We start from the raw sequence: 16,492 nt of genomic DNA, 5'->3' as shown, positions 1-16,492 counted from the left end.
TGGAGACAGAGGCATATTTACGGGAGGGGGGTTAAGTGAACCCCTACGTTCCGGTGCTTATTGCTATAATTCAATTCACGATTACTAAATTTGGTACAGATACCTTTAATTTAGAGGGGAGAATAAAAAGATCCAACAAAAAGAGAAGTGAATTAGGAGCATTTGATTTTTCGCATACTTTCGCATACATGCTAAATTTTATTTTTTATATTGCTTTTAAATTTCGAAGTTCTCATGAGTTTTTGACTGGTATGGAAACAAAGGAACTCCGAAAAGGATCGGCCGGGAGATAAAAACGACGCCTGAGTAGAGTGTGAGTGGGAACCCTACAGCGTCCCCAGTCAGTAGAGGATATTCCTAGTAAACGATAACTTTACGAAGTAAATCCAAAAAAATTAGAATAAAATTTTCTTTTCTTGCTTCCTTCTTCAAGAGAGAGAGAGAGACCACTGATCCAAAAATGGCATCCGGACCCCCTTCACCACGTGATATGTATGAAGTCCCTCCACCTCACCTCTGCTTTCACCAGAGCTTGACTTTCTATAGGTATGTTCCTGATGAACATGTTAAGAACCGCCCACCCTTCACTCTTTGAGTCATATGCTCATCAACTTCATCCAATGAGAATTATCCCGAATTCACCCAACCGCCGTCTGGAGGATCATATCTCGTTGCATCCACTTTAAAGTGCTTCTTCAACTTTCAAGCGTTTACAGAACAGCTTTTCCGACGACGTAAGTTGCGCGCTTACTGTACTTACATATGTGTGCGTCTATCTCTATATTTTTGTTCTCTATTCCTCTCTCTCTTTCTTAGCCTGTAATCAGTGTAAGTTCATACGGTTTAGCTCCGGAAAGTGATTGTGTGCATTCATACGGATCTTCTCAAAACCCTTCCTCCCCCATACATATCTTGAAAGGCTTTGATCACGGACGTATCTGGAGGATTATTCCATAGATTGATCGGCAATAAGGATTTCATCACCGCCACTGGGCTATACGTTTCGAAAGGATCATCTAAGGGTTCGAAATTTCATGGTTTAACTTCATAAATTTCTTGATTATGATTTTAAGTTCTGGTCAAATTCTTTTTAATCTATCTTTATCCGATAAGGAATCCATTAATGATTTGCAAATAATATTAGCGGAAAAAATCGTCAATTTTATACTCTATATTAACTAAATTTCCTAGATTTGAACCCCGTTTGAGTGATAAATCGTTTATAATATACAGGGTGAAAACTCAATCTGTTTCAATTCAAGTAACTCGTAAGCCGTTGGCTATAGAAACATACCTTTAATTAGAAAAAGTATTAAAATAATGCGCCCACCTTAGATGGGTCATTTATTTTACTAAGGGCCTATACGAAATCTAGTTTCTATATACTATATTATATTCCCTGTCCGCTAACTTCCAATTAAAAAGTTATTTTTCTGTTTCTTCTAAGTCCAACACAAAAAATTCTGTTTCAAACAGATATTTTAATTCGAAATTCGTTGAAAATGAGGGTGGAAAGCACATAAACTAACGACAATCTCATTCTAGGCTTCATATGTGGTCTTTCCCTCATTTCCAATTGTTTTTCAATTCAAATATCTTATCAGCGGATATTGCTTTTAGAAAAACAGAATTTTTTTTTTGGGGAGGAGGGGGTCAGGAGAGACAAGGCAACAACTTTTTAATTGGAAATTAGAGGACGGAGGAACCACATAAAAAATTAAATCTTGCATCTCTTTACATATTCCATCCTTAGTAAAATAAATGGCACGTTTATACATAAGATGGACTAGTTATTTAAATATTTTTTTCTAATTGAAAGTATGTTTCCTATAGCCAATGGCTAATGACTTATACTTAACACTTGGGTTTTTTCATCCTATATATGCTGTTAACAATGAGGTTAAAAAAAACCAGGTTGTGCTGTGCAGCAGTGTTAGGCAAAATTAGTTATGAAATGTAGATACCTATCAATACAGAATTACATATTAAACGAATCTCAAACTTGCTTTTCGAAACGATTCAGGAAATACATTTTCGAATCAAGCTTTGTATTTGCCTGAGCAAAATTAATTTAATCTCCAACAAGAAACTTTTGAAATGACGGAAACCACTTCTTTTTTTCATATGAATCATCGAATCAGATCAGATTTTATATCGGTAGAGGTTTTAGATATTTTTTTATTAAAGGTTATTACTTATGTTTTTTGAAGAAAAAAAAATTCTTTGTGTCCTTGAGCCTGTCCTGGAAAAAATTTAGAGATTGCTAAACCTAGTTTGAACGTCAGCAATCCAAAGTTTTAAAGATAGGAAGCTATTAAAATTAAATCTGCAGTTTAATAATTTTGAAATAAACAATAACTATTAAAGAATTACTATGTATGGCCAACGTTGGAGATTGAGCACCTTTGCTGGGAATAAAGAGAGATTTAATACTGGTTAAGCTCTGCTCCATTATTAAAATATAAAGCTCGTCATAATACATGTTCAGTACTAGCCATCTTTACTATAATCCATCTCCATTTACGGACTCCATGTGTTTAAAAATATATATTCAGAAGTTTTGAGCATGTGCCGATGCGATTTTCATTTAATCTAAGTCCTACGTTCTCTAGTCAAATCTATCACTGTTTTGTTATACAGGGTAGATGAGAAGTCCTGGACACATTTTAAAAATTAATAACAAATCAATCAATTGACATAAAAAGGTGCGATTGCACTAAAATACTTATCATGGCCTAGAGTTTTGTTTGATAAACTGTAAAAAAGGTTCAAGTTTCACTCACGGGTGGCACTGTAAGACGATAAACATCACATGACACTTGAAATGTAACACTAACAGTGTATAATTAATGTTCATGACGATTTGCGTTACATAAAACCATTTTATTTTATGTTACGCATGAGTACCCTTTCATCAGTTTAGATCATAGTTCCTCCAACCTTTTTTTGCCCCATCGCCCCCTCCTTCAAAATTTTTTTTCTCCTACCACCCCCCTGGAACATTCTATCGCCCCCTAAGGGGCGTCAACGCCCACGTTGGGAATCACTGGTTTAGATGTATCCCGAGCAAAAAAGGGCACTCGTATTAAAATGTGATTGTTTTATGTAACACAAATTGTCATAAACATAAATTATGCACTGTTTGTTTTGTATTTTTATGTTTTATGTGTTACATCGCCACCTGTGAGTGAAATTTGAACTTTTTAATTCATCGAAAAAACTCCAGACCATAAGTATTTAAGTATTACAAACCATCATTTTAATGTCAATTGGTTGATTTCTTATTAGTTTTCAAAATGTGCCCACAGGAATTCTCGTCCACCCTGTACTATTTGGGTGAGTTTAAGTAAATATGGTTAGTTGACTACGAAATCCTATGAGTTATAACTAAAGATTATATAACAATGAGATAACTTGGATTTTTGACGAACAATACATTATCCAAAATAGAAATTCTTAATAACGTCTGCAGTACACCATTAGACAATAGGAAATAGATGGCAGCACTTCCCGAACACGAAACAAGCATAACTTTGACAATATGACTACGTTAGGGACACCATATACGTACATACAACACCTTTCCGGTATGCATCAATTCAATAAAAAATTCCCCAAAGGCATATCTATGAGGGGCGTATAATAGTAGTAGTAAGTTGGGAGAATGATATCGGAAACCTAGAGTTATAATTTAAGTTTTGTCAATTTTTTCACTATGCATAAATGCATAAATAAATGCATTCATCAATATCTGCCGTTCAAAAAATTACAAGGAAAGTTTTTTTTTTATTCTGATTCGCCTGTATATCACTTAAAATTTGATCTATCCCCAAAATCTCTTGCGTCGAATAAACGTTCGGGATCACAGATCTAGGACCTCCCTGTAAATGTTTCTTCTCACGTAAAACATGTCTCTCGCCAAGTAAACAACACTACATAATTTTCGTGATTCATTTCACATGTACTATTTTCATGATGCTACTAATTCAGAAAATAATTCGCCCATACAATACAAATTGAAAAAGACAAAAATTATTAAGCAACGAAAGAGATGCGCTACGTAATTAAAATTTTGGTTATGAAGTGCATTTATAACTTCAGTAAATCAATAGTAATTATTTCTTTTGCCTTTTAAAAAAGAGGAAAATGGCATGCAAAGTGGAAACCTCGATACACTCAATCGTTTTAATTTTAGTTTTCCCCCTTGCAAAAATATAAGAGTGTCAATTATTTAAATTAAGAAAACATATTATGTAATTCGTTTAATTAATGAGAGATAGGTGGCTTTTTCCCAGCTCGACATATCAAGGAAACGGTTATTTTCCGGATATTATGCTGAGGTGAACTCGGAAAGAAAAGTCATCATGGTGTAGATGGTAGCATGCTTGCCCGGTATGCAAGTGGGCCTGGGTTCGTGTCCCGGTGGAGACGTGATGACTTTTCTTTCCGAGTTCACCTCAGCATAATATCCGAAAAATAACAGTTTCCTTGTTTAATTAATGTTGACTATTGTAATTAGTATTTGAAAACTTTACTTTATCATGATATCTTATATTGATATCCTTTAGGCATTATTGAAAAAATGTTTGAAAAATTTTAAACGGAAAAAAACACACTTCATAGAGAATGTGAAGGCGATGGTTAAAATTGGGGAGTGCCGTATTTTTCTGCGTATAATTCGCACATGCGAATTTCGGTTACTCTCGGATATTCATGTTGGCGTGTTGGTCGTTTTCGTATTATGTAATATTATGAATTTTTATGAAATAAAATTCAGTTCAACAAAAATATTATGAAAAGATGTCCTTTTATAATCCGTAGTTGCATATAACTTACACACCCACGAATTGCATCAATTTGAAGGATTGAATTCTTCCTATATTCCACAGCTGTGTTCAATCCACGGACGAAATATCCCAACATGAATACTTCAATTCAACAAAATATGTGAAATAAATAATCTAATAAACATTGCACAGCTTAGCTGGGGAATATGAAATTCGTATGAGGTATATTTAGTTTTTAGAACATTTATATATGTATATATACCCCTGAAATTTCAGTCGGAATGTTTATTTTTAAATATGTTGTAATTGCTAATGGGAATTTAAATATCTAACAGGGGTATCTAATATCTAAATATGGGAATTTAAATCTTTGATGGTTATCATTAAATTTATTTCCTAATGTCCTTTGTAGATTGTTCTTGCGGAATAATATATTTATTAAATTTACTTTACTCTCAGACGCACACATAGGACTGGTAATGATAAACGAAGATCAAAAAAAGTCAATCACACATATTTTGAAATTAAAAAATGTTTTCTTCACATTTGAAGTTTCACATGAGTTATGGAATTTAGCGGAAGATAAATACTGTGGTATGATGTCTTAATCGATAATAATAGGCCTATAACACATGATCGATAATAATAATAATAATAGGGCCCCTGTGAAAAATACTGAAAAAATCAAACATTCATTCATTCTTACATATCTAATTATCAGCTATTTAACGATAGTCATCATAGAGAAAATTTATTTTTAATTATCATTTTGAAATCACGAGAAAAGCGCCGAAGTGTTATCGTACTTTTAATTATCGTATATTTATCAGTGCAAATTTTGTGCACAGAAACCTAAATTGAATAAGTGATTCCAAACGGTGGATGAGACAAAAGAATGCGCAAGATATTTTGGAAATAAAATTATAATGAAACAAGTAATTATATATAGAATAGTAATTCTGAACCGGTCTAGCACAGTATTTTAGGGGGGGGGGTATCACCAAAGTTCCGCGATATTTTCAAAGTTCTAATCTCATTGCCAAGGGTGTCATAACAACATGTTACTCACTAGCACTACTGTATTCGCTTAATGCTCACTTAAGAGTATGTGCTCGAAAACCATTTGTGATATTCGAACCGTAACATCAATATTTATATATATGTAGCGCAAAATAATAGACAATTAATGAAATCAAGTATTTTTCATAAATATTCTTGAAGAAGTTGTACGTGATTTTTTTTTTCAATCGTCTGAATTGGATCTCATCGCATTATAAGATCTACATCTACGCTGAAGTGGTCAAAGCCTTAAAGAGAAATCCATTTTTTTTTTTGCAACCTCTCTCAATGCAATGCCTTTTTTTTCCCCTTTCATGTTCAAATCCAGTGTTTATTCATCTATTTATAACGGCATTGCACTTCTGTTTCAGTTTCCTCTCATTTTATAAGTATGATTTTATTTCATTTACGACAATTTATAAAGGTATACGGGTTTGTAAAAAAAAATTACGTATAAAAAAGTTTATATTTCAGAAAAAATTTTCTTTTCTATTTTTGATAATTATATTGCTCGGAAATATAATATATTAATCATAATTACATAATTATAATACAGTATGATCATGGGAGTGCACAAGTATTTCGGACAGTTGATACATCTGATAACAATTCATAGGAATAATTTACATATACGGTTGTTTAGTTGTCATGGTCCGTAATCTCTCTCTGAGATGTGAAGCGGGCTGTGTCCGGTCCTTCAATGTTTAATGTCATGGTCCGTTTTTCCTGAAGTTAATTAACATCAATGAATCAATTGGTACGAATTCTGTAACATGGTGTCTACAATTGAATTTTCTCCTTTTATTCTGAGCTGATTCTAGCTGTAAATATCCATCGAAAGCTATAAAGCTTTGGTAACATCTTACTGAAGAGACGAAAAATATATTGAGAGAACAAAAGTAACTCACCTGACCTTGCCAATATAGTCAAACCTGACCTCGACTATACTGGAGGGCATTCCCATGTGTAAGTGGTAGCACATCTACTAATGGTAGGGGTCCAAGCATTTTAAGTCAAACCCAAGGCACCTGTAATACCGAGCGAACTCATCGTCCTCCATCTTAGAGCAGCAAAATCAATGTTTTGTTCAAAGTGACATCTAATTATTAGAAAAAAAAGAATCACCGTAAGGAGCAGCTATTGGCTGTAGTAATAATATTGACATCATAATGCACTCAAATATTGCGGATGAGTCAGCCTAGGGTTTAAAGGAGCCCTAGCAGAACCGTTTCCAATTTCATCATCAATGAATACGACGGTGAGTTATCAAAAAACGTGTTTTGGTTGGAACTCCTCTAGAAGCTGGACGATTTCACATCAGAAGCTTTGCAAAAATTTTAAGCCCTTTTTAAAGGACATTGTTCTCTCCATTCCTTGCTATGTTTCATTGCTTCATGATAAATAGTTACTGCTTTAGCTGCCGTGCGGTCGTATGCGCATCGTGCAGGACTCTCAACGCGAAGATCCAGGTTCGAACCACTTTGACGGCAGAAGAGTGGTCGGCTGAAGTTGGTTTTATGCGGTTTTCCAACTTTGAGGTGCAGATGCGCGAGCCGGTCTTCCATTTGAATAAGTCTCTTCACAGAGACTAGGCATAACCTCAACACGATATTTACATGAAATAAAAGTTCGAGCAGTTGCCATTTTCACTTCAAAGTATGGAAGACAAGTTTTAGCACCTACACGAAACAAGAATAACTCCGACAACATAAAAGTATTAGAGCCATGAATACGCATACACAGCACTTTGCTGCACGCATCTAATTCGTTAGAAAATCCATAAAGGAAAGTGTACGATGTGCATGTACGGTTCAGTAGTTACTGTTTTCTTTTGAACATCTCGAAACGGTAGACTTTAACTCATGTACACCCTATATCTTGTTTATGATGTTGACACATTGTGTAAATTCTACTGTTTTCTCGATTCAAACACTCGCGGTCATTATTAGAACCTGTGAAGAGCTAAAAATAATTTTTCCGGAAGATATACACGTAAAAAGAACGCCCGCGCAATGTGTTCATCGACTTACAAGTATATGACTCAAAGAAACCGTATACAATTGATATCCGTTCGAAATGATTGAATAAAAACCTGAAAAAAAACACTTGTTTTTTTTGTGTGAATTTGCAGGTGGGAAATAGCTCTTCTGGATCGTGTCGCCGTCACCATCTACCCACCTACTCCCACCTAGGTCCAATTCCCATCCAGTTTCTCATCTCTTTCCATTCATACATCATCAACGATGGGCGGCAACATCGAGGATGATCCCGATCCGAGCGAATTCCTTTTCGTCAGCCTCGAGCAGAAGAGGAAGGATCAGACCAAGCCTTACGATGGTAAGAAAATGGTCTGGGTCCCCGATGAAAAAGACGGATTCGTCCTGGGCAACATCGTCAGCACCAAGGGTGACATGGTGACCGTCGACTTGCCTGGGGGCAAAGGAGAGGTAAGACGTTGTATGATATAAGGCATGTTCATATTTTCGATCTACCTACATAAAACTACCAAAGATGGCTAAAAAAATGTAATATATTTCCTCGAATAAGTTACATCTAATTCACATTTAAACTAATTTCAAGTTACTTTATTACACACGCAAGATAACCCTTGTAATTTTTAATTTAAACAACATTCAAGTTGCTTCTAGAATTCATACACACATAAAAATTTAACTATGACTAAAGGTTTTCTTTAAAAAGAAAGTACAAAAATAATGCATATAATAATTTCAACAGTGTACACTGAATGTTTTTTTTGCATAAGTTCTCATTTTATCGGAAAGTACTCCCGAATTATGATATGCGGATTTAATTACAAAATTTCCCGTCTTAGGCAGGGAACACACTATAAAAGTTTTGTGAAAGCTCTTTTATAAAAAACTTGAAATATGCAACCAATAAACGTATGGGCCTATTCGTTATTTTTGAAGTTTTGTAAAAGATCTTTTAGCAAACTTTTAAGGCCGGGATTACCGGCCTTAAAGAATTGCGCTTATTCATTTGAGGAAATTTTCAACTATTCATCATCAAAGCGGCTGTTTTTTGTCACTTCCTGTGATGCCACGACCATCTCCCGTTATTAAGGCCCATTAGATACAGATACACAGTTTAGAGTATATTCTAGAAAGAAGCAACCATGCCTTAGAAAAAATTAGAACTCAGATCGGCAGACCCCAAGTATAGCGTGTTCTAAGTATAGCAAAGCGGCTTCAAATATGGAACACAGATATAATAACTTCTCGAACAAAATGTGTACTGTTTGCGAGACAGAAGAACCAAACACACTCCCACGTACTGTCTGCGAGACAGTAGGCAGACCCTCAGCACGATACCTACATAACACGATGTAATTCAAGCATCGACCACCTTTACTTCTAATATAGAAAACAGATGGCAGCACCACCACTATAACACGCAACGCCCGTAATTCTGGCACCATAACTGCATAACGTCACACATATACAACACGTTCCCCGGCATGCACCAATTTGTGATAAATTCTCCAGAGGAATTTTTACGAGGTGCGTGTACGGTATAGTAGTAGTAGGTGATAAAAAGTGTCGGATACATCTAGTGCATGAACGATTCTGGAAATTATTAGCTGGTGATGTTAAGCTGTCACAACAGAGTTAACATAATATTTAACTAGATGACAAAAGCATCAAGCTATTCACTTCAGAGAATATCAATGCTGTGTAGAGCCTCTCGACACTCTTATTTTATTTTTCACTCTGGATCAATACCAAGAACGCTCTGGTCACGTACAAGAAACTCGGTACATTCTGTACTGAAGCACGGGATGTTCACGTGACCGGATGCCCCTTCGAAAAGTCTGAGGTGTCATGTGTGTATGAGAAGCCCACAGTCGATCTCTATCTCACACGAGATGGACATGCGTCATCTCTCGATCTAACGCAAATATTGCTCATATGCTTTAACTACCTTTTAATTCAATTTTATGTAATCTCAAAAAAGAAGTACTTTTATTGGAGTTAGATGCGCCATCCACGATAGCATATCAAGTCATCAAGAAATTTTTTCGAATTGACTTTGAAGAAAAATGTGCATTGATTTTAATTGGAAGATAAAATTCTCATGGAAAAAATTTAAAAAAAAATTTCAAACGTCCCCCTGGAGAGACAAAAAACCAAAACGTGACAGGAAATAAAAATGTTTTTGGGTATATTCTCCTTTTGGTGTAATTTGTTGTAATGTCTAACATGTTATATGTACTGATTTTAAACTGTATCCTCTTCGCTCCAGCGTGACGGGTTTAAGTGGTTTTTAATTATTCTTTTTCCAAGTTAAGACATGAGGTACACATAAGTGTATCTAACTCGAATAGTCCTAGTAAAGACATCAACTCAAATTAATTAATTAACTTTTTAAAAGACATTTTGACATACAATAAACGCAAATCAATCAAAAAAAATATGTTTTAATAGTCAGTTTTGGCCCAGGTGTGAAGAGGGTATATTAGAAAATATTGCTCATGACACATTTATCGCTAGGTTTCATATTTTTATGCACAATGATGAATTTCAAGGGAAAACGAATCGAGTTTTATTCCTATGAATTTTCCATCTTGAAATTAGTGATCTGGTAAATCCCTGATTTGATAATGACGTCTTTTTTATGCAATAGAACTTCTAGACGACTAGTTTCGCCATTGGCGTCGTTTAGCGTAGCATTCCAAGTGTTTGATGATCAGATGGCCAATCTTACTTTATATTTAACCATCTAATAATATCGAATTTACTTGAAGGTGTGTTCTTTCTTCTACCGAAACATGATGTAATTACAGACGTTTGTACTGGTTACACGACTTTTATTACAACTTTACGAATTCTTACGTCGGAAAAGGTTCTCGAGTTAGAAACGTAATCGTTCTCATAAGAAGTATGATTTAACATAAACATGTTTACCCCACTCTGCAGAAACCAATGAAGAAAGAGCTGTTGCAACAGGTGAACCCACCAAAGTTCGAAAAATGCGACGACGTCTCCTCCCTGACTTACCTGAACGAAGCTAGTGTCTTGCACAACCTTAGAGATCGTTACATCAACTGCAATCTCATTTATGTAAGTAAATGGGGAGTTGTGTGATCTCCTTCGGGAGGTTGCAACTCCCTTTGCTCCTGGAAATGCTCGAGAATACTGAAAACTAAAGTGGAAAAGTTCCTCTTTTTTTCATATAAAAAAGGTATACCTCTATGAGCTTTTAAAACAGAATAGATTTTAAAAATCAGTTGAAATTTGAGTGTCCTCCAGATGGACATGAAATAATATGGGTCTTGAAATTATTGCATCCGAAAGAATACAATCAGTGGAAGAGAAAAAAAATCCGCGATTTACCCCCCCTCGTTGCATTTCCAGAAGCAATATTTATCTATTTATATACTTCATTTTCTAATATCATGTTATTATTTTTTTCTTCTTTCTCTATCTTTCCCTCTTCGCAATTGTTACTGACGTGCCTTTTCGTTGGGAAACATAAAAATCCTCAGGCCACATTCAAAAAGGATCTTGTGCAACAAGTGAACCCTCCTAAATACGAAAAGGTCGAGGACATGTCCAACCTCACTTACCTCAATGACCCTAGTGTCCTGTACAACCTTAAAGAACGATATTATGCGAAACTCATCTACGTAAGTACTATCAAATGCCAAGGTGATTTTTTTTTAAATTTTTGCCAGCATATTTTTGTTTTTCCTAATACATCACTAACATTTGTGGCAATACGTTTTATTTTCGTTTTTTCCCCCCTTCTAGCACAAGCCTGTATAATATACACAAATTAACCAATCCTTTTACATGCATGCAAGAGAGAAAACTAATCATCAAAACAGTTGTTACGAAAGATTTTTTAAAGAATTTCAAAAAACCTAAAAGCAATGCTCTTTGCAGACTGAACGATTATAGATGACGTACAGTTGAAGTGTAGTATGTGATCTATACCAATGCTTTTATCCCTTCCCCGCCCGTGACTTCCTTTGTGTCATATTTTCTTCTCATGCCCCCCCCCCTCTTCATGCAGGAGCGAAGCCCTTTCTACGTATCGAACGTAGTTTTTAACAAATTTATGAAGAAAAAAAAATTTTATAAATAAGATTGATCTCTAAACCCCTGGGCTAGAATGCAGTGAGCAATCTTTTTGAGAAAGGGTTCCATACATATTGATATTCCGGGCCCTTAATTAGCCGGAAGTAAAAGCTTACATATTTACACTCTCGAAAATCATAGCATAAGAAAATAAGAAATCATCATGTAAGTTCCTCATGGACAAGGACGGCAGTGGGGACCATGTGGCCCCAGGTTGACAATCACGATCTGAAACACTGTTAACAAAACAGAGAATGCCATTAAAAAACATACACAGTATAATAACACATTCCACCAGTTCTCATTCATTCTAATTTCAAAAATATATATTGTGTGTGTGTGTAGCCTGCTCCGTTTATCTCGTATAAAAATTCATTTCATATACTAGTCATATTAAGGGTTTTCCCGTGAAATATATATTAATCCCAGCGATAAGGGCTTCATTTCCCAACATTGGCACTTTTTCAAAAATTTTAGCTAAAGCTGACAATTTTTTTGGAGAGCATTGATGAATGTATCATGATGTCCCGTAAATGAATGAAAGCATTGATGTCCCGTATTCAGAATTCTTATTTCTAGTACTTGAATGAAATATGGCCAGTCTAACTGAGCTAGATGCCTGTGTTCGCATTGCTACAAATAACGGAATTCAAAAATTCGAAGCACATCTAAATACACTAAATACACACTTTATATTTCTTACAATGACAGAATAAACTAACCAGAAGTTGTAAATAAACATGCTTTTGTATTGATTGCTTGCAAAACATTTTTGTGTTTATTGCTTTTTTTTGCTCAAGAAATATTTCTAAATTTTTGAGATTCATTATCTATCTGTTTAATGGGAACACAAAAAAGCATGCGAGCGTATTTTTTTCTATTACTGTATAGAATCAGTATCTCGTTCATGAAAAATAATTTTTGCATAACTTGTTTTTGGTTTTGAAATTTTTTTTCCAGTATATTTTAAGCCTTAGCACGTTTTTTTTAATTATTCTTTTTAGTTTTCAAAACAGAGGCCATTTTTTATGCTTCTATCCCACAATAAATCCCATTTTGATACTTATTTTTTTCTTTTTGCTGTTTTTGTTTGATGCTGGCAAAACAAAACGACCATATGAACGACGAAACGACCCAAAGGAAATGTGTCCTTTCTTTGAAAAATTCACAGCAAAATCAAGTTTTACAAAATACAAATGCACTATAGTGTGCTGTTATTCAAGCAATTTAATTAAAAAATAGCAGTAAATTCAAAAGAGGATATTGAAGATATGAATCAATTTTTTTTCCATCCTAGTTGATGAACCGGATTTGTAGTCTTCCAACCATAACATTTTAAACTTAAATCGGAAATAAGCAATGACATCAAACTTCGTATGGAGGCTACCCACGATTTCAATTATTATTTGATTGTCAAGAGAATTTTTTCAGTGTTTGAAGTACAGAAAAATACCAACGACGACCTGATTCATAAGAATGGGAAGCATTTACAGTTTAGCATTTTTCACTCTGATGAACTTTCATTTCTCAGAGGAAGGAAAGATCAGCACTAATCACAACAAATTATATGGTATTATGTTCGTGGCAATTTAATTCATGATCATCCGGAATAAATTGAAAATATAGCGAGAGACAAACTTCCACGAAAAAATCCTATAAAACATAACAAACTTGCTAAAGAAAAGGAAAAACACTACCCCGTAAAATTTGCTTCTTGGCAAACATACTATTATTGCAAAGAAAACAAATCGAATGGGAATTGGGTTATATTAGCATTGGAAAAATTCTCGATCAATAACGTCACGCAGTAGCTCCGAGACCCACGCCCATCTAAACCAGGACAATGAGCCACGACCTCCTATATAACCTAAGACGCTAATATAACTGGCCTTTGCGTAGTGTTGTGACGTCACTGGAAGTAGGGCATTCCTCGACCTCCCTAAGCTTAACGATCTGATCAGATACGGCGACGATATTTTTTGAAGTTTTCTTTTTCTCCTTGAAGAATTTGAATCACGTAACCAGTCAGGAAAGTTTCTTAAAAGACACATCGATATTTTTTCAACTATATACACATTAATGACCCATTTAAAAAAAATTATTTTCCCCCCTGCACTGCACTGTTCAATTTTTTTTTAAATTAAACAATGATTTCATAGATCTTCATTGTAAAGTCACCTTAATTCATTGTCTCTCTATGTGATATCTGTACAGAATGATTCTGCTTTTTTTCATTTCTTATTAAGTATGAGACTTTTTTTTACAAATTGTGTTCTTAAAATTAAACCTTTACAAAAATATCTGGAAAACTGATTTTTTGAACAGATGAATGAAAAAAAAATCACTTGTATCTTCTTTACTACAAAATATTATTTGATAGCAATGAAAGACACCATAATAATGTTCAATTGGAAAAGTTTATTTACATGTTTCAAAAATGTTGATTCAACTTTATTTTACATGGATATAAAATTCTTTCATTGATGTAGGAAAAAAAATCTGCCCGCACATGAAATAAATTCAAAAATACACATTTCATAAATGATTTCAATAATTTGATTTCAATGATTTTCATGATTTTCAATAATTTCAAATAATATAGGAGGTCGTGGATGAGCGTGCGTTTACAGAGAGTGTTGAAAAAGCTCTTACTATACAGTCCTGATACAAACCCTTACATCTGGAAGGAAATTGACCAAGCTTCTCCCCCCCCCCCCAATACTAAGGGTTGGAAATTAAAAAGGAAATTCTTTTGAAGTTTTCAATGCTAAAACATTTAAGTTCTACAGAATTCTTCTCAAGTTCTATGGCCTCTAAAATTCACAAATAAACATATAACAATAAAAATAGGAATTTATGGCAGGGAAATTTCAAAAAAAGGCATTTTTACAAAAAAATATTGAAAATAGGCAAAAAAGACATTTTTTGCTTAAACTTCCGGGCTCTAATGATAAACTTTCACTTGCGCATTATTTACCATTCATTTATAAAATTAATGCTGTAAACAATTACATTAGAATTGAGAGATATTGAACGAAATTGAGTTCAACATTTTGCGTGGTTTTAAAAAAAATAACTGATCCGCATTATAACTGGCATAATGGAATTAACCAAACCCTCTATAAAATGCCACGTCTTCTTTCAAAACAAAGAATTTTTATAGGTGTGATAGTGCTTACGCTCCACTCTGAGAACAATAAGCCGAAGAAGAGAAATAATCTATATTCTTTATTATTTATACTTTATGCATATTTGTATATTACCTCAAAGGGAAGGGAAAAAAATGTATATTTGAAACACTGTCTCGCTCCTTCTGTTATCAAGTTAGGCGAGATATCTCATAAATGTCGCTGAGAAAGGTTAAATGAATTCATAACACTTGCAGAACTGGATCTCAACAGCACTCTTGTAATTTTTCAAAGTTGTGCTCGTCGGAGCCGTCCGACTACTTAGCAGTACTAATTCCCTATTTTCTGAGACACAGTTTTTTCCCCTCAGAATTCCGTTATACGCCCGTTAAAAATGTGCAAATGCACTCGTTTGTTTTTCCTTCCTAAATGATGCCATTAAGATCTAAGATCTAGTTGGATGCTATTTTTCCTTTTTCATTTTATTAGAAAAAGTATGTTGTCACTAAAACTTGTGGAACTCGGAACATTTTTTATACGTTGTTTGGTATTTTGAGAAGAAAAGAAATCTGTTTCTCTTGAAAAAAGAATGAAACTCTCAAAAAAGATTTTTTTGGGCATTATAATATTTAGTTGCATAATGTGTTTTTCCTCTGATATCACTTTCTATTAGACGTACTCCGGCCTTTTTTGTGTCGCCATCAATCCTTACAAACGTTTCCCAATCTACACCAATCGGGTCGTGCAGATGTACAAAGGAAAGAGGAGGGGCGAGATGCCACCACACATCTTCTCTGTTTCTGATGGAGCTTACAATGACATGTTACAAAGTAAGAAGAAAAAATAAAATGAACTACATTGATTAAAATGTTTTTTCCCTTTTGTAATTGATTTGAGTATGAAAACTCATGATCATTTTTCGAAATTTATCCAATCTAAATTAATATAGACGGTTTTTTTCTTCCTGGTGTGTAATAATCACCGGTATACCGTAATACATATTCGTATCGACATTTGTGAACACTATTTTGCAAGAGGTAGGTTTTTGAATCTTACGAAAGTCTAACCCCATATGAAAAATTCTGCTTTAGGTCTATAGACCAGTGGTTCTCAAACTTCTTCCATCTGCGACTCCATTGGCTTTTTCATCGTTCAACCTTGACTACCCAGAATGGTCGAAAAAATAATCATTTCAAAGAACTAAATAGCACACATTAAATACACCAAGTCTTCGCGACGTTCCTAGAAGCCACGACGCCCACTTTGAGAACCATTAGTCTAGACTCTAGACTTTCAACTGATGTTCCGAGAGATATTTAACGAGGTTCGACGATATAAAAAGCGTTACAAATTCAAATTGATGTTACAATAAAAATGTCTATACAGTACTGGAGAAATATTCATGTTGTTTTGAATG

The 16,492-nt window shown here is 34.4% G+C and overlaps 1 protein-coding gene across 39 annotated transcripts in view; it reads left to right on the top strand.

The window, feature by feature from the left end:
• The first annotated feature begins 646 nt into the window (after window positions 1–646).
• The window catches only part of LOC149083014 (myosin heavy chain, muscle-like), a 62,027-nt gene continuing 46,181 nt past the window's right edge, over window positions 647–16,492 (top strand). For 19 of the 39 annotated variants that reach the window (XM_089236074.1, XM_089236076.1, XM_089236099.1 and 16 more), the window contains exons 1-4: window positions 647–734; window positions 7,978–8,293; window positions 10,784–10,927; window positions 15,749–15,905. In XM_089236074.1, coding sequence (XP_089092200.1) covers window positions 8,090–8,293; window positions 10,784–10,927; window positions 15,749–15,905 — 505 coding nt within the window. In that variant the 5' untranslated portion in view covers window positions 647–734; window positions 7,978–8,089. Of the gene's footprint in view, window positions 1,023–7,977; window positions 8,294–10,783; window positions 10,928–11,352; window positions 11,494–15,748; window positions 15,906–16,492 lie in introns of all 39 variants that reach the window. The other 20 variants (XM_089236092.1, XM_089236089.1, XM_089236090.1 and 17 more) reach the window with 6 other exon arrangements.

This window comes from Pholcus phalangioides, unplaced genomic scaffold (assembly GCF_987345545.1).
Source record: "Pholcus phalangioides strain wild (caught in Gottingen) unplaced genomic scaffold, Ppha-v1.0 ptg000009l_1, whole genome shotgun sequence".
In the NCBI taxonomy this organism is placed as follows: domain Eukaryota; kingdom Metazoa; phylum Arthropoda; class Arachnida; order Araneae; family Pholcidae; genus Pholcus; species Pholcus phalangioides.
Note: the sequence above shows the minus strand (reverse complement) of the source record. Positions and strands in the feature narration are given on the sequence as shown.